The 18,508-nt window shown below is 46.6% G+C and overlaps 2 protein-coding genes across 2 annotated transcripts; both read left to right on the forward strand.

Annotated features, from left to right (window-relative positions):
* Positions 1–343: 343 nt before the first annotated feature.
* Positions 344–7,826, forward strand: LOC118919391 (carbonyl reductase [NADPH] 1-like). Its single transcript, XM_036899320.2, has 3 exons — positions 344–813; positions 1,348–1,455; positions 6,679–7,826. The coding sequence occupies exons 1-3, from the start codon at positions 525–527 to the stop codon at positions 7,170–7,172; spliced, it is 891 nt and encodes a 296-aa protein (XP_036755215.2). The 5' UTR covers positions 344–524; the 3' UTR covers positions 7,173–7,826.
* Positions 7,827–9,245: 1,419 nt separating this feature from the next.
* LOC118919390 (carbonyl reductase [NADPH] 1-like) lies at positions 9,246–15,162 on the forward strand. Its single transcript, XM_036899319.2, has 3 exons — positions 9,246–9,743; positions 10,314–10,421; positions 14,669–15,162. Exons 1-3 carry the CDS (start codon positions 9,455–9,457, stop codon positions 15,160–15,162), a joined length of 891 nt encoding a protein of 296 aa, XP_036755214.1. The 5' UTR covers positions 9,246–9,454.
* The last annotated feature ends 3,346 nt before the right edge of the window (positions 15,163–18,508 follow it).

Consider the following 18,508-nt stretch of genomic DNA (forward strand, 5'->3'; position numbering starts at 1 on the left):
TCCGGGTGAAAACATCAGGATTTAGGGAAACCAAGCAAACGCATTCTGCAGGGTGATGGGTCCCAAACCAGGCAGTTGCTCTGCATCCTCTTTCTCTGCTTGCCTTTTCCCAAAACTGTTTCACTTCAATTGCCTAGAGTCTCTACCTCCTACTGAGCCGTCACCGACCTGGGCTGGGGTGGGGAAGCGCGCCTCTCCCGTCGTGGACCATTTCCTGGCTCTGAAGCGGGGTCCTAGAAGCGCTGTGCCTGGTTAGGCCTGGATGCCTCCCCGGTCAGACGCAAACCGAGAGTGGGAGGAGCAGGAAACCTGGAACAATCTGCCCCGCGATGGAGGGAGGGGCCAGGGCGGGGCTTTGGCCTCTAAGAGTTAGTACATGGGTTCCCAGAAGCCATTCATTTTCTTCATCTTCTCTGACTGTGGACAGTACTCCCCGCAGGTGTTCTGGAGGCCCACAGCCCAGTCTCTCCAAACACCACCACCCCGGCTCCCCTACCACACCCCCAACACCCCCAAGCCCAGCCATGTCGTCCTGCAGCCGCGTGGTGCTGGTCACGGGAGCCAACAAGGGTATCGGCTTGGCCATCGCGCGCGACCTGTGCCGGCAGTTCCCGGGGGACGTGTTGCTCACAGCGCGGGTCGTGGCGCGGGGCCAGGCGGCCGTGCAGCAGCTGCAGGCCGAGGGCCTGAGCCCACGCTTCCACCTGCTGGACATCGACGACCTGCAGAGCATTCGGGCCCTGCGGGACTTCCTGTTCAAGGAGTATGGGGGCCTCGACGTGCTGGTCAACAACGCGGCCATCAGCTTCTGGGGTAAGTGCATGTGGAGGGGCCTCTATGAGAGTGTCCAGCCAGGATGGGCTACAGCTAGTCCCGAACCACTGCTGTGGCACCATTAGCTCCTCTGGGACCTACAGGGGAGTCCCTGGGAAGGAGGACACACACGAGGCATCAGGGTCAGCCGAACCCAAGATTTATAAGACTTTCTGTCCACGAAGATGGCAGAATGCTGGATCAGACCTCCTCCAGGCTTCTGCACTTTCTGTCAGATTGGACTTTAGAAAAGGCTGGTGAATTTTTAACCTATTTGGAAATAAAAAAGAAATTGCCAAAAAATCATAGAAATCTCACCCTATACTCTTCACTTAACCTTCCATAATGGTGCCAACTTATGCACTATACAGCGTTAGAGAGCCAGGAAATTGGCATTGACACAATACTGTTAACAGAACCCAGACCTTACTTACAATGGACCATGTTTCACAGGAAAGAAAATTTTGTATCATTGAACCGAATTCTACCACAGGGCTACTATTTAGTAACTCTCTTCTCTTTCTCCCCTAAAAGTTGATGATCCCACACCCTTACCTATTCAAGCAGAAATGGCAATGAAAACCAACTTTTTTGGTACCCGAGATGTCTGCACGGAGCTGCTGCCTCTGGTGAGACCTCAAGGTGAGTCTGGCGAGCAGCCCCCACTGAATGTCTCTGGCAGGATCGGGCCCTGCTGCCCGTGACCTCATCCCCAGCCCTGCCCCCTCTCCCTGCTCTGCTACACTGGCCCCCGGGGTATGTCTCCTCAGGGCCAGGGGCCCCTCTCCCAAGACTACACACTTGTCAGTGGCCATTGGTGCTTCTGTCCCCTGCACAACTGCCTCTTTCTCTTCCTCAGCTCTTCAGTCAAGGTTTCCCCACAGGCCTTTTACTTGCTCCCTGACCCGCACTCATGGGGGTCCCTAAGCGTGCCTTCCTGCCCTCTCTCCTCCCTCTTTCTCTGAGTGATCTTATTCAGGCTAATGGCATCTTCACCTCCCCAATTTATTAGGCTCTGAGAAACATCTTAACCTGCCTACATATTACAGAACTCCAGACACACAAATATCTATTACTGCCTGTCCGTCTCCTGTGATGGCCAACATTGTCCCTGAATATACCCCTATCTAAAACATTTCCAGAACACATTCATCCTTTTCAAAATCCGTCTTGCTCGCTGACCTAATCCTAGCCCCAGGATGCTGGAAGTCACCACGCCCACTTTCTATTTTCAGTAACCAGATCCCATGGCTTATCCACCTGAGTTTCTCCCCAGGCCTCCTCCTCCGGCCCAGCTGTACACAGGTGCTCAGCTTTCAATTTGGAACAACTGTAACCCCTCCCAAGGTACCTCTTTCATGAGGCTTTTCCTTACTGGGCATTCTCTGCATACTTACTTCACCTCAAAGTCCAAGTCCTTGGTGTGGCTTGTAGTTCTCTCTGCCATCCAACCTGCCTTTCCCTAGGCCCGTGTTAACTCTCCTGCACTAGGACTAATAGTCTGCACAAAACAAACTATCATATTACTTTGGAAGTCAACTCCTGCAATAGCTATCCCAAGGTGTGAGATGGGATGGAGAACCACCGACCATTCAATACACCAAATAATATGAGCTTTAGAAAGATTAAGAGGTCTGGCTTGGAATTGACAACATTCATGTACATTTATTCTCAATTCCACCCCATTTCCCTGTGCTGTCCTCCAGAAAAGTTCTATTACTTCTAAGACTTGGTTCACTAGGGCCTCATAGGGCAGTTCCTTTGAATATCACCCCACATTCCATGTGGATTCACTTGGAACTCATACTATTGACTTCTGGTTATTATTGCCCTTCATTAACTGAGCTGTGTGGCTCTTATTATGTAGCCTGGCCAAGGAGGAGGATGGATTTCACCCCCAGATTTGCTAAGGGAGGGCTTATTCAACCTATTGATTTTGCCTCTGGAAACCAGAGTCGATGAAATATAAATACATGTGATATTCTATGTGTGAAAGCAGCATTTTCTAACCTTTTGAAATAGGAGAGTTCTCCCACTATTTGAGGACAAAGGCAGCCACAACAGTTCATGTTATCATGACTTTCTTCTGCCCTCTGTGGGGAGAAAAATCTGGCAGACCTTCTAGCTAATGTAACCAAAGTCCAGTCCTGGCCCTCCTTGCCCATATTACACAACCTGGGATATAAAGAACAATCTGGGATGGTTTCCACAAAATCTCAGTGGGTAGTAGAAAACATCCAAAAAGGAAATGTTCTGGGCTTGGGGGTATTTTTTGTTGTTTTTGTTTTGTCTTTTCCATGGAAGGAGAAAAGGAAGGACTATGGTGACTTTAATGAATATTGAAGGATTATAGATGTGGATTTCTTCCTATTGTTTTCTCCCTTCTTTAAAAAGAGTTATTCGGAAATACTCTCGCTACACAAAAGATAAGAATTTACAATACCCAGGTACCTATCACAGAGCTTAACCCATCAATCAATATCTAGTCTTTTTAAATCCCTCCCCCTTAACCATCTCATTTCACTCCTATTCCTCCAAAGTCTCCTTCATATTGAGTGTGAAGAATGGCTGTAGAGAGCAATTTTTCTATCTTTTAAACTATAATATATATTTATTTTGAAAGATATTGGGGGAAAGCCACCTCTGAGGAATCAAACATTTGAAATCTAGACTCTCTTTTTTATCACATATTAGCATTAAAAGGTTAAGGAGGAAATAAACAGTCTTGTTGAAGTTACAGTTACCAAGTAAACCTTTAAAGAACAGGTTTTCCAACTTGACTTGAGAAGCTACTACATTTCAGCTCCTAAATTCTGAGAAACCACTAGAGGAAGCTGGGATGATAATCATTCTAAAGGACTCTTTGGCCTCTGACATTTTATGGATCTAGAAGAATGGGTGGATGGACATTCCATTATGCAAAGTGCTAAGCATTTTATATACTGAACTAATGAAGAACTGCGGGCATAACATATCTCAAGGTGACATGCCCAGCTGGAGGCAGACTTAGACAGGTGGCATCCAACCTGGTTGTTTTTCCAACTACTCGGTGGTCCTCCAATAGTTTACGTCAAAGATCCTGATCCTCAGGTGAAGCCTTACTCAGTCGCACCAAGGTGACAGTCAACAAAATAAGTCAACTAGACTAGGACAAATGTCTTCCTTAGTACAGGGCCCCAGACACCCTGCGGAAACCCAAAAGGCACATTTTAACATGGTAGGATTTCTTCAAAACCTCTCATCAGCCCGGAGACTTAAGTACAAGTACTGTTGGAATTAGAAAAGATGGACTTAGAAGGGACTGTGATGAATGTGAAATCAGAAAAGGTCTAGAGAAGCAGATGTGGACTCATCACCTCTGAATAGACTGTGCGTATCAAGTAAAGCTTTAGAGTATGTCCCTGGTAGTGAGATGAGGTCTACAATACCCCTTTTTGTCCAGATCGCTCTGGCTCTGGTGCTGGGTAGTAGACCTGGGGAGGGAAGAGGAGATGCAGGGGCAGAGCCCAGAGGGGCCAGTCTTCCCCACGTGGCTCTGGAGCAGGACTGAGGGTCAAGCCCTGGTACACTGCCTGTGTGTTTTCATATTCACTCTTTTGAAGGAAAACATGGCCTCCCTTAAATAACTACCTGGTCAGATTCAGAATAATGGTCTGGATCCAATGAAAGCCCCACCAGTAAAAGGGGTGGGTGTCATGCTTTTACCTCCATGTGGAGTGACTGTTAAAGGGCAAATGTTTCCCACACACGTCCTTAGCCCTATAATGGCATGATGGCCCATAGTGTTTCTTAGAAGAGTAGCTGTGGGCATTCCAGTGCGGTGTCCTGAAATGCCGTCGTAACCTCCAACAAGTGCTCCCAGCTTCCTGTGGGTTTCCTGTCCTGAGATGTCAGACCACAAGGGTTTACAGTCTCACCCAGCTGTGTGGGGAGGCCTCAGGTGCTGCCCTGCCCCCTTGGGGGTATGGTCAGTGGGTGGGACAGTTTGGGGGGAAGGGAGACCCGGATGCAGCCCCAGACCCAGGCATTTACCTATAAAGGCCTGTGGCCTCCCCAGTCAGGCTTCCCTAGTGCACACAGATTAGTATTTCCACAGCTGATCTAGACTTCCTGTGATAGATGGAAAATAATACAGGTCATTACTTCCTTACAGAGTATAAACAGCCCACAGAGGGTTGCTAGAGTGTCTCCGTCTTCTGTCTAGACTAAAGGTACATGAAAAAATGGCTTTAAGGCCCAATAACTAATTGTAGCTGTCTTTATGGTGTATCAGTTTTCTACTCTGGCTTTCTTTCTTGCTTTGTTTATTCCTACACACACTTGTGTGTGTTGTATTTCTGACTTACGAAAGGTGTGTTACTTTTCTTATGAGTGGCTAGATGATATTTTAGAACATTACATTCTATTAGGAACTTGGAGGAATATTACTAAAATATTGACAAAGAAATTCAATTTCTTCTTACACTTTATGTGTTCTGGATGAAATGAAGGACTGGAAACTGACCTATTTCTAAAATGCATTCATCTTAGAAGACTGTTGGAAGATTAATGAGACTTTCTTTAATTCATTTTAACTATCTCAAAGGTCTTTTCATAAGAGTAATTCTACCATGAGTTTTTTTTTTTTAGTTAAATTTTTTGCATGGGCACTTCTTTAGTGGTATGGAGGTCAAAGTTACGTACTGATGACAGCCTTTCCTGGATATTTGTATTAAAAAGGGAGAGTTTCATAATTGTCCTGATCTCTTATTGGTGGTATGGTATCACAACTTTGTTATAACATCTAAAAAATTCATTAAATAGAGAAAATGTAAACTATTTACACATGTTAACATAAATTCATGTTTATGAATATGAACTACATTGTCCAAAAAACAATTAATGAGCAACAGCGTCACTACAGGCTTTTGACGACTTTATTATGATGTAATTCACATACTGTACACTTCACCTATTTAATGTATACAACTCAAAGGTGTTAGTTCATATGCAGAGTTGTGACCCATCAGTAAATCAAGATTAGAACATTTTCATCACCCAAAAAGAATCCCTGTGCCCTTACCTATCAACACTCTGCTCCCCCATTCCTCCTGGCCCCGAGCAACCACTAATCTGCATTCTGTGTCCAGATGTTACTGCTCTGGACATCCCATATAAACAGAATCATAATACGAAGTTTGCGACTGGCCTCTGTAATTTGACACGATGTGCTCAAGCCTCATAGGTGTGGCGGCATGGGGCAGCAGGCCATTCCTTTTTCAAGCATCCATTAAAGTGTCCACATTTCCACTGTCCCACCCCGGCCGTTAGTCACTGCTCCTGAGTTTATAAAGACCTAAACTAGAGAAAAATGCACGCAATTCAGCCCACTGAGCTGATTTGTTTCTCCCCTGGCTAGAGCAGAGCAGCAGCCTTCCAAACCAGATGCCTTGGGACTGCCATCACTAAACCAGCCAGCTCTCTGCTGCTCAGTAGACCCCTGTTGATAGATTATGTGGCTGTGAGGCTCTCAGTTGGACCCAAAGGCAGCCAAAGGGGAACAAGAATATCTCCTCATGAATGCAAAGAGCATTCCCCTTAGCATGTTCCCACATATACCATTTTCATTTTCTCACAGTACTTCTGAGTACTCACAGTTCTACTAATAATCCCCTCCACATTATAGCATTCCTCTACTTCATCTGAGGCTTTATGTATGGTATGACAAGTTCCAAGATAGTATCATGTCCTTCACTCATTGTGGCAATCTTCATTAATGCTCATAACACTGGGAATGGCCTCTCAACTGGAAAAAATTCCAGCAGTTTTGGTATTTATCATTCCTCTGCAAACCTCCTGCGTAATTACATATGTGTTGAATTTCAGGCAGAGTGGTGAATCTCTCTAGCACACTGACCTTGGTAGCTCTTAAACACTGCAGCCCGGAACTGCAGCAGAAGTTTACAAGTGAGACCATCACAGAGGAGGAGCTGGTGGGGCTCATGAACAAGTTCGTGGAAGATACAAAGAATGGAGTGCACTTGAAGGAGGGCTGGCCTCATATGAGATTTGCTCCCTATTCAGTGTCAAAGCTCGGCATCACAGTCCTGTCCAGAATCCAGGCCCGGAAACTGAGTGAGCAGAGGACAGGGGACAAGATCCTCCTGAATTCCTGCTGCCCTGGTTGGGTGAGAACCAACCAGGGGGGACCCAACGCCTTGAAAAGCCCAGAAGAAGGAGCAGAGACCCCCATGTACTTGGCCCTTTTACCCTCAGATGCTCAGGGACCTCATGGACAGTTTGTCATGGAGAAGAAAGTTGAGCAATGGGATCCCACCTCCAAGCTCCCTCCGTGGCTCCAATTACGTAAACTGCCTTGATTTGGTCAAAAGTATGTGTACCCTGTCAAAAATATCCCTATCAAAAAAATAAAAAGGAATCAATTTACCCCTAGAGAGTACCTCTTTGACTTGGGTATGTCTCAGTAGTTGAGCTGTGGAATCTCTATGATATGGGGGAAAAGAAAGGGGATAAGATGACAACAATAAATGACAATCTGAGATGAATAAGTGGTTCTTTACGAATGTCTGTTTGCGCTGTCTGCTTACATGCCATCCAGCTCAGGTAACTAAAGACCTAAAGGTTAGGTCAAGAGAAGGGACAGGATAACTCAGGGGTCAGCAAACATTATAGAAAGAGACAGATAGTAATGGTTTTTGGCTTTGCAGACTGTGTGGTCTTGTGGGAACTACTCAGATCCGCTGTTGTACCAGGAAAGTAGCCAGAGACAACATGTAGAACAGTAAGGGGGCTGGATTTGGCCTGTCACCTTTAGTTTACCAGCCTCTAGAAATTACCTGAAAAACACCACAAAGGGAAAGCATCTGTTGTGGTTTATTTAAATACCACACTGTCAGGGATAAATATGTCAAATGTGAAATGTGAGTGGGCTCTCCTATGAAAGATACATCCACAGGGGATCAGTGACAGTGGGAAGAAATAAATATAGACTGGGTATTAGTGGTTATAAGAGAATTACTATCAAAGCTGTCCATAATGAATTAGGTATTGAGTGTCATGAGTCACGAGGTCTCTGGCATTATCACGGTTCACAGGAATATATACAGAAGATAAATGCATAACTATAGTAACATGTTCATAACTGTTGAACCTAGTTTGTGGATGTACGAATGACTACACTACCTTTCTTTCAGTTTTTCCATTTGAAAGTTTTCAGACCAACATCTAAAAATATAAAAGAACTGACTCTGCCACCTTACTGCACGACCTTGAGGAAAATACTGCATGGTACTGAATCTCAATTTCCTCCTGTGAAATGGGCATGAGAGTCATAGCATTGCTGTGGAGATTGAATGTATTGATACAGGTGAAATGTTGAAAGCACATTGGAAAGAAAAGCATGTTCTCATGTGAGTGCCTATAAGTGGCCTTAACACAGCAGGGCAGTGAGGAGAAGCTTCTCCCTGCCCGACACCAAGCCTGGCCCCCTGGGCCCCAGGGAGGGCACCCCATGGGCCTCCCCTCATAGAAGCATCCAAGAAAATACGCAAAGATGCCTCTCCTCTCATGATTATTTTCACTCTTCACCAGTGATTTTCAGGCTTATGGGGAGAAAAAGTGATGGTCCCTAAAGCAATTTCCTTATTTTAAAAGGGAGTATTATTCTGCAAGACTCACCCTCAACAGGGCTGTGAAGTTCCCCCATTACGTTGTTTTTCAAAACAGGCCTCAGAAAAACGTCAGTGTCAAGGTCAGGACCAGAGCATCTCAGCTACTAGTTTTAAATGCATTTGGGTATCACACAGATGTTGTTTTTTCTTAAACTTTAAAAGTACCACCTAAATATCTTACCACTTACTGACTTTAACCTAGGTCACATCCTAAAATGGGCACTGTTAGCAAACCTAGGGATTCTGTAACCATGAAATGACACATTCCAATCAAAACCTAAGTACCCAGGCAGAGCTCATACACATTCCCTGCCACCTGGGGCACCTGGGCTCACACTGGGGGACCAGCCCCGCCCACAGTGCCCCTCCCATCACAGGACCCACTGTCCCTAACTCTGTCTCCTGAGTTTCTCTCTTCCTAAGGAAGCCCAGGGCTCACTGTCCTCAGAACCGCCTCCCGGGCCCAAGTCACCTCATTGCCTCTTGGAGAAGAGCAAGCAAACCCACTCTGCAGGGGGATGGGCCCGACCCAGCCGTCACTCTGCTCCCGCTCCCCACGGGTCCTCCCAAAGCAGTGTCCCTCCCCTGCCCTGACTCTCACCCTCCTACTGAGCCCTCGACAACCTGTGCTGCTTTGGGGAAGCGCACCTCTTCACCCAGAATGTACTATTGGCTCTGAAGTGGGATCACGTGAGTGCTGTGTCCTGCTGGGCCCAGGGGGCCTCACCTGGAGAGGCCGACCAAGGGAGGGGGCAGTACGAATCCTTCCTGGATACTTGGCTCCTCCTGGAGGGAGGGACACAGGCGGGGCTCCTCTCTCTGGGAATTATAGCACTGCCTCCTGGAAGCCATTATTGAGCAGGTTCTCTGGACGGTGGCCAGGCCTCTGCAGCAGTGTCCCCTCTACCTCTTCGGCTCCCAGGCCTGTCTGCTGTCCAGACGAGCACCCTGCCCAACACACGCACCCAACCATGTCATCCTGCAACCGTGTGGCGCTGGTCACTGGAGCCAACAGGGGCATTGGCTTGGCCATCGTGCACCGCCTGTGCCAGCAGTTCTCGGGGGACGTGGTGCTCACGGCACGGGATGCAATGCAGGGCCAGGCAGCCATGCAGCAGCTGCAGGCCAAGGGCCTGAGCCCGTGCTTCCACCTGCTGGACATCTGTGACCAGCAGAGCATCCGGGCCCTGCGGGACTTCCTGCTCAAGGAGTACGGGGGCCTCGACGTGCTGGTCAACAATGCAGGCATCGCCTTCAAGAGTAAGGAAGGAGCTGGGTGCTGGGAAGGGAGGCCTCCCAGAGGGTGTCCAGCCAGGGTGGGATGGGTTCTTCCTGAACCACTGCAGTGGGGCCATTAGCTCCTATGGTATCTACAAGGGGCTCTCTAGGGAAGAGGGACAGACCCCAGGCATCAGGGACATGCAGTCCCCTGAGACTTACAAACCTTTGCAGACAGATGACCTTTACACTCTCCTGTAAAGGAGATCAGACTCAGCAGCCACCTCCAGACTCCTGCAGTTTCAGTCTGAGTGGACTTTGGGGCACTTGGTTGAACATTCAACCTACTTTGAAATTAAGAAGGAAGTGCAAAAAGAGTGATGCCCAAAGATCCCACTGTACGTCCTTCACTGCCCCTTCCTCAGTGGGGCCGCCTTACACACTGTGCGGCAGTGACGAGCCAGGAAATTGACATTGACACAATACTGTTAACTGGACATAGAGATTATTTACATTTCACAGAATTTCGTAGACAAAATATGTTTTTTCATTCTATGGAATTTTCCCACATGATTACTATTTAGTAACTTTGTTCTCTAACTCCCCTGAAAGCTCATGATCCCACACCCTTACCTATTCAAGCAGAAGTGACGATGAAAACCAACTTTTTTGGTACCCAAGATGTCTGCACGGAGCTGCTGCCTCTAGTGAGACCCCAAGGTGAGTCTGGTGAGCAGCCCCCATGGAGTGTGTCTGGCAGGATCGGGTCCCGCTGCCCCTGACCTCTTCCCCAGCCCTGCCCCCTCTCCCTGCTCTGCTACACTGGCCCAGGGGTGTGTCTCCTCAGGGCCAGGGGCCCCTGTCCCAGGACTACACACTTGTCAGTGGCCATCGGTGCTTCTGTCCCCTGCACAACTGCCTCTTTCTCTTCCTCAGCTCTGTAGTCAGGCTGTCCCGGGCAGGCCCTTCACTTGCCCCCAGCATGCCTCCCTGCCCTCTCTCCTCCCTCTCCCTGAGTGATTTCATTCAGGCTAGCGGAGCCTTCCCTTCCCCAGTTTCCTAGCCAGCCCCTTCAGCTGTGTCACCTAACTAGAACATTCGCAGAGTTCCTGACACACACGTTTCCTGCTGCCTGTTCTTCTCTTCCTCATGCCCACCCTCCGCATAGAATCCACTACATCTAAAACTTTTCCAAAACACACTTGCCTTTCCACAAGTCATCTTGCTGTCTGACCTAATCCAAGCCTCAGGATCCTGGAGGTCACATGCCTACCTTCTATTACCAATAACCAGGTCCCAGGGCTTGTCCACCTGAGCTTCTCCCCAGGCCTCCTCCTCCAGCCCTGCTGTACAACAGGTGCTCAGCTTTCATTCTGGGACAACTGTCACCCCTCCTAAGTTCCCCTTTCATGAGGCTTTTCCTTCCTGGGCATTCTCTGCACTCTCTGCGTGCTTACTCCCTCCCAAAAGTCCTTCAGCTCTGTTAGCCTGGTCAGAATTAATGGGAATATAAATACATGCCATATTTAGGTATGGCAGCAAGGTTTTCAAACCTTTAAAATAGGAGAGTTCTCACATCATTTGGGGAGAAGGGGAGCCACAGCAGTTCATGTTATCATGACTTTCTTCTGCCCTCTTTGGGGAGAAAATCTGGGAGAGGTCCTAGCTAAGGTAACCAAAAGCAAATTCTGTCCCTCCTTGTGTGTATCTCAGAACTTAGGACACAAGAAACAGTCTGGAATGGTTTCCACAGAATCTCTGTGGGGAGAAGAAACTATCTAAAAGGGGAATTTACAGTTTGTTTTTTGGTGTGGAAAGGGAATAGAAAGCATATAGTGACCTTAAAGATTACTCAGGTATTATTGATTTGGATTTCTTATCATTTTTTTTCCTTTCTTTAAAAAAGAAAAAGTTATTCACAAATACTCTTGCCACACAAAAGATAAGAATCCACAATGTCCAGGTGTCACCACTTAGCTTTATCAATTAATCAATAACCAGGCCTTTCGAGTCCCTTTCCCTTTATCATCTCACATCCCTCCTGTGACCCCCAAAGTCACCATCATCCTGAGTTTGAAAAACTCTGACACCCTGTTCTTTTTTTTCTCTTTAAATTATAATTTGCCTTCATTTTTAAAAGATATTAATGCAAAACCACCTCTGAGGAATTAAGCAAACATCAGAAATCTGGATACTCTTGTTCATCAGATAATAGTTTTCCAAGTACTAAGAGGTAATAGTCTTGTTAAGGCTACACTTGGCAGGTAACCCTTTAAAGAAGATGTCTTCCACCCTGATGGAAAGGCACTGCTTTTCACCTCCCCAGTATCTGAAAAATCACGAGGAAGTTGGGAAAATCCTGGTACTAAAGGTATCTTCCACCTTGACATTTTATGAATCTAGAAGAATGAGTGAATGGATATTTCTTTTTTGAAATATGTTCTTTATTGAGGTACACACAATAAAATGCACAAATCTTATTTTACAGAATGTCATGTCTACACATTCATGTAACCACCCATCTCACCACTGGGGGTGAGATGAGGTCTACAGTATCCCTTTTTGTCTGCTTCACTTTGGCTCTCTGGTTTTGGACACTAAATTTGGGGAGGGAAGAAGAAAGGAAAGGGTAGAAGCTTTAGGGGACAGTCATCCCCACAGGGTTCCAGAGCAAGACTGAGGGTTAAGCCTTGGAGATGTGGCCTATATGTTTCCATTTATTTACACTTTTGAAGGAAAACATGGCTTCCCTAAAATCACTACCTGGTCATATACAGACTAATTGCCTGAATCAACTGTTTATCACCAACAGTGAAAGAATAATTTCTTAGATGAATGCCATGATTTTCTTCTCTATGTGGAATGACTATTAAAGGGCAATTGTTTCATACACACACACACACACATACACACACCCTTAGTCCAACAATGTCAAAATGGCCCGTCACACTTCTTCAAGGACTAGCTGTAGGTATTCCCTTGAAGTGCAGTGCCCCTGAAATGTCATTTGAGAGCCAAGAATACACTCGAGATTTTTTTTTTAATTTAACCCACATCTTTGCTATGTAACCTAACACCATGATTCCTACTCACTCTGCATGTGTGTTCCCTGTCCTGAGCTGTTAGACCATGAGGGTCTACAGTCTCATTCAGCTGTGAGGGGAGGCCCCCAGGAGGCTGCCCTACCCCCTTGGGAATGTGGCAGTGGGAGGGATAGCTTGTGGAACAGAGACTGGGATGCAGCCCTACATCCAGGAATTTACCCACAAAGCCCTGTGGCCTCCCTGGCCAGGCTTCCCTAGTGCACACAGATAAGTATTTTCACAGCTGATAGACTTCTTGAGATAGATTAAAAGGAACAGAAAGCAGAACATCACTTCTTCCCAGAGGACAAATAGACTAGAGAAAGTAGAGCTTCTCCATCTACTGTCTACACTAAAGGCACACGAGAAAATGGTTTCAAGACCGTATGAATAATCACAGTTGCCTTTCTGGTATGCCAGTGACCCACTCTGGCTTCCTCTCCTGCTGTCTTTTTGCCTACATACTTTTTTATGTGATACAATCTAACATCATGAAACATGTATTCTTTTTATTATGAAGGCTGATACATTTTTGAAAATGAAATAATTATATTAGAACCCCTGAGTGGAGCATAGTAAAACATTCGACAAATATTTCTATTTATCTTTTCTGTTGGATTTCTTTGCACAGAGACTCCCTTAGCAGGGTGTAGCTCAAAGTCACCGATGATGACAGCCTTTGCTGGATATTCACAATAAAAAGAGAGAGTTTTCTAATTTTCTTGACCTCTTATTGGTGGTATGATCCCATGACTTTGTTATAATGTTTAAAATGGTCATTTAAATATAAAAATAGTAAACTAGTTTTTATACATGTTCATATAACATCATTTTTTTTAATACTATATTTTCCAAAAAATTTGGTCGGAATTGAGTCATTGCTCTATACTGTAAAAGTTTTATTGAAATATAAGTCACATACCATACACTTCACCCATTTGAATTATATTCATTAATGTTTAGTACATGTGCACAGGTGTGGACCCATCACGACATTCATATTAAAATGTTTTCATCACCCCAAAAAAGAAACCCAGTTCCTTTAGCTATCAACAGTCTGTACCCCCATTCCTTTGCCCCTAGGCAGCCACTAATCTACATTCTGTCTCTAGGTGTTCTCGTTCTGGACATCCCATATAAATAGATTCATATAATATAATCTTTTGTGACTGGTCTCTTTAATTTAGCCTATTTTCAAGCTTCATTCATGTTGTAGCATGCATCAGTATTTCATTTCTTTTTTCAGTAGTCTATTTCTTTTTCTAGTGTCTCTTTAATTGTCCACTTCTCCACTGCCCTTCTCTGTGACCATATTGCCGGCCATTAGTCAATGCTCATTGACTGATAAAAGCCGAAATGTAGAGAAAATAGCATGCATTTCAGCCCACTGAGCTGTGTTGTTTACCATGGCTGGAGCAAAGCAGCCTCCTTCCAAACCAGGTGCTGTGCATTCACCTTGGAACCGCCATCACTAAACCCATCAGCTCTTTCTTGGTCAGGAGACACCTGTTCACACAGCACTGACCCTGTGACTGCAACATTCACAGATGGACCCAGGGCAGCCTTAGGGGGAAAGAGGATTTCTTCTCATGAATGCAATAAGCCTGGCCTTACATTCCCCTTTGCACCTTCTATATTAACCGTTTTCATTTTCTATGGAACTTCTGGGCACTGCCTTCTCCATTAGAACATATCACTGGCATCCTCTAAGATGTTATGGTATGAAATTTCAAGACTTTATCTTGTCCTGAACTCAGAGAGGTAGTCTTCATTAATTCTCATAGCAACTAGTAATTGTCTCTCTAATAGAATAAACCCTAGCAATTTGGTAATTTATCATTCTTGTGCACGCCCTTCTATGTAACAATATGTTTTGAATTTTAGGCAGAGTGGTGAATCTATCTGGCCTATTGAGCTTGGTAGCTCTTAAAAGCTGCAGCCCAGAACTGCAGCAGAAATTTACAAGTGAGACCATCACAGAGGAGGAGCTGGTGGGGCTCATGAAAAAGTTCGTGGAAGACACAAAGAATGGAGTGCACTTGAAGGAGGGCTGGCCACATCTGAGCTTTACCTCCTATGCAGTGACAAAGCTTGGCATCACTGTCCTGTCCAGAATGCAGGCCCGGAAACTGAGTGAGCAGAGGAGGGCGGACAAGATCCTCCTGAATTCCTGCTGTCCCGGATGGGTGAGAACCAACCTGGGGGGACCCAAGGCCTTGAAAAGCCCAGAAGAAGGAGCAGAGACCCCCGTGTACTTGGCCCTTTTACCCTCAGATGCTGACGGGCCTCACGGACAGTTTGTCATGGAGAAGAAAGTTGAGCAATGGGAACCCGGCTCCAAGCTCCCTCCATGGCTCCAATTATGTGAACTGCCTTGATTTGGTCAAAAGCACATGTACAATGTCAAAAATAGCCGTATCAAAAAAAAAGAGAGAGAAATAAGTTTAAGCCCTTGGAGTACTCCCTTTAAGTTGGGATTGATTGAGCTGTGATATCTATGGGATATAGGGGGAAACAAGTGGAAAGATGATAACAATGAATGAAAATCTTAGATGAATAAATGATTCTTTCCAAATGGGCACTTGCACAGACTGTTCACATGCCAAGCAGCTCAGGTATGTAATAGACCTGAACTTTAGGTCAAGAGAAGGAACAGGGTAACTTAGGGATGAGCAAACATTATACAGAGAGCCACATAGTAAATTTTGTCAGCTTTGCAGGCTACATAGTCTTGTGGGAACTACTCAAATCTGCTGTTATAGCACAAAAGTACCCAGAGACAATATATAAATTAATGAGCGTGGCTGGTGGGCCTGCTGCCTTTAGTCTACCAGCCCCTAGAATTACCTGAACATCACCATGGAGGGGAGGCATCTAATGTAGTGTGCTCATTTTAACATCAAACCCACTGGGAAAAAAAACCAACAGCCAAGTGTGAATGTGAGAGGGCTCTTGTGTGAAAGACACGTCCACAAGGAAACCGGAGACAGTGGGGAAAACTGACTATGGACTGGGCATTAGCGGGTGTTAGAGAATCGTTATCAAATCTCTTAATGTGAATGTGTTACTTACCCAGGGAGTGAGTGTCAGGAGTTTTGCAACGTAAATGAGGTTCACAAGCAATATGCAGAAGCTGAACACATACTGCAGTGAGAACATTCTATTGTTAATCTAGTTGGTGGCTGTATAAATGACTACACTACTATTCTTTCAACGTTTCTGTGTGAAAGTTTCCAGACCAATATCTAAAAACATTGAAGAACTGACTCTGCCACCTTACTGCATGAACTTGAGGAAACTACTGCATCTTACTGAATCTCAATTTCCTCCTGTGAAATGGGCATAAGAGCCATGGAATTGCTGTGGAGATTGAATGTATTGATACAAGTGAAAATGTTGGAAGGACATTGGAAAGGAAAGCATGTTGTAATGTGAGTGCCTATAAGTGGCCCTAACACAGCAGGGCAGTGAGGAGGAAGCTTCTCCCTGCCCGACACCAAGCCTGGCCCCCTGGGCCCCGGGGAGGGCACCCCATGGGCCTCCCCTCACAGAAGCATCCAAGAAAAGATGAAAAGACACCTCTCCTCTCATGATTACTTTCTTTACCAGTGATTTTTCAGGATTAGGGGAATGAAAACTGATCGTCCCTGAAGCAGGGTAGTGACCTAACCTTACAAGGGAGAACCTGGGCCTCTAGGAGTCCCTGCACTTGATCAGAATCTATTTTTGTGCAGCTTCTCTGACTGTGACCAGGTCTATGTACCATTTGTCCCCACCACCTACCTTGACCCACAGCCTCATCCACTCTCCACACAATCATCCCCATACCCCCTGCCCAGCCACATGGTCAGAACCCGCATGGCTCTTGTCACTGGGGCCAAGAAAGGCATCAGCTTCTGCATTGGGCATCACCTGTGTCAGTAGTTCTTGGGGCATGTGATTCTTATGGCATGGGACCCGGCTCAGGGCCAGGCTGCCATGCAGCAGCTGCAGGCCAAGGGCCTCAGCCCGCACTTCCACCTGCTGGACATCTGCAACCTGCAGAGCATCCGGGCCCTGCGGGACTTTCTGCTCAAGGAGTACGGGGGCCTCAACGTGCTGGTCAACACCCAGGTGGGCATCACCTTCAGGAGTAAGGAAGGGGCTGGGTGCTCTGAGGATGGGCTAGGAGATCATGCTGAACACCCCCAACCAGGATGGGCTGGATCTGTCTGGGGATCGCTGCTAGGGGGCTTCTCCTGCCTTGGGGCCCAGAATGGTCCCCTAGGGAAGGAGGAGAGGAGGGGTTGGGGGACGGGTGCAGCTAGAGCAGAATCCAGTGGGAATTGGAGGGCTTCCGAGCCAGAGGGACCTTTGTGTTTCTTTGGCTCAGCTCCTGGGGATGTTTTCCTGGTTGTCACATTTTCTCTCAGATTGGACTTCGGAGCACTTTGGTGGATTTCTAACTTACTCGGAAATAAACAAGAAGTTGCAAATAATGATGCCCAGAGATGGCACTGTGCCCCTTCTCTTAGCCTTCCCCAGTGGGGCCACCTTACACACTATACAGCACTGAGGAGCCCGGAAATTGACATTGACACGATATTGTTAACTGGACCCACACTTTACTTAGAAGTCACCAGATTTCACAAAAAAGTAAGGTTTTTGTCAAAATGGATTCTTACCAAATGGCTGCTATTTAGTAACTCTGGTCTCTTACTGCCCTGAAAGCCAATGATCCCGCACCCTTACCTATTCAAGCAGAAGTGACGATGAAAACCAACTTTTTGGTCCCCAAGATGTCTGCACAGAGCTGCTGCCTCTAGTGAGACCCCAAGGTGAGTCTGGTGAGCAGCCCCCACGGAGTGTGTCTGGCAGGATCGGACCCCGCTGCCCCTGACCTCGTCCCCAGCTCGGCCCCCTCTCCCTGCTCTGCTACACTGGCCCAGGGGTGTGTCTCCTCAGGGCCAGGGGCCCCTCTCCCAGGACTACACACTTGTCAGTGGTCATCAGTGCTTCTGTCCCCTGCACAACTGCCTCTTTCTCTTCCTTCAGCTCTTCATGTAAGTCTCTCTCCCCCACAGGCCCTTTACTTGTTCTCTGCCTCTCACATGTGGGGCCCCCAAGCATGCCTTCCTGCCCTCTCTCCTCCCCCTCTCTCTCTGAGTCATCTTATTCAGGCTAATAGAGACTTCACCTCCCAGTTTATTAGGTCCCTGAAAATCTGCCACCTGCCTAGAACATTGTCAGAGCTCCAGACACATGTTTCTCTTCCTGACTGTCCTTCCCCATGAATGACGACCACCCTTGCCCTAGAATCCACCCCATTTCTGGAGAAGGTCCCTCTCTTTGTTGCCCTGCAGCTTCTCCCAGCTTTGTGCTTCTATGGAATGCTGCATCTCCTTAGCTGGGTTCTTGACCTTGGCCAAACTGGTGCTTCTACGCAAAAACCAGGGCTGGGACTTCCCATCCTGCCATTTACTGATATCACCATCCAGATTGTCTTTAGACTCAACCTGTAACATCAAGTCTCCCCTGGGGTCCCATCTGCTGGCCTGCTCAGCTGTTTTTGGACCTGCCAGCCTCCAAAATTGTGTGAATGAATCCCTCCCTCCCATGTGTGTAGACACATGTGTACGTGCACACACACACACACCCTATGGGTTCATGTTTCTTTGGAGATTCCAGCCTGAGTAATACATATGGCAAAAGTATAAATGTCATCTTTTAATGCAAAAGATGTGA

This window comes from Manis pentadactyla, chromosome 1 (assembly GCF_030020395.1).
Source record: "Manis pentadactyla isolate mManPen7 chromosome 1, mManPen7.hap1, whole genome shotgun sequence".
Classification (NCBI taxonomy): domain Eukaryota; kingdom Metazoa; phylum Chordata; class Mammalia; order Pholidota; family Manidae; genus Manis; species Manis pentadactyla.

What these genes read in the sequence shown, in the direction of transcription:
- LOC118919391 (XM_036899320.2), top strand. Translation starts at nt 525, where the DNA reads ATGTCGTCCTGCAGCCGCGTGGTGCTGGTCACGGGAGCCAACAAGGGT. An exon ending in CGCGGCCATCAGCTTCTGGG is followed by an intron (nt 814 to 1,347) that starts GTAAGTGCATGT and finishes CTCCCCTAAAAG; the next exon opens with TTGATGATCCCACACCCTTA. An exon ending in GCCTCTGGTGAGACCTCAAG is followed by an intron (nt 1,456 to 6,678) that starts GTGAGTCTGGCG and finishes GTTGAATTTCAG; the next exon opens with GCAGAGTGGTGAATCTCTCT.
- LOC118919390 (XM_036899319.2), top strand. Translation starts at nt 9,455, where the DNA reads ATGTCATCCTGCAACCGTGTGGCGCTGGTCACTGGAGCCAACAGGGGC. An exon ending in TGCAGGCATCGCCTTCAAGA is followed by an intron (nt 9,744 to 10,313) that starts GTAAGGAAGGAG and finishes CTCCCCTGAAAG; the next exon opens with CTCATGATCCCACACCCTTA. An exon ending in GCCTCTAGTGAGACCCCAAG is followed by an intron (nt 10,422 to 14,668) that starts GTGAGTCTGGTG and finishes TTTGAATTTTAG; the next exon opens with GCAGAGTGGTGAATCTATCT.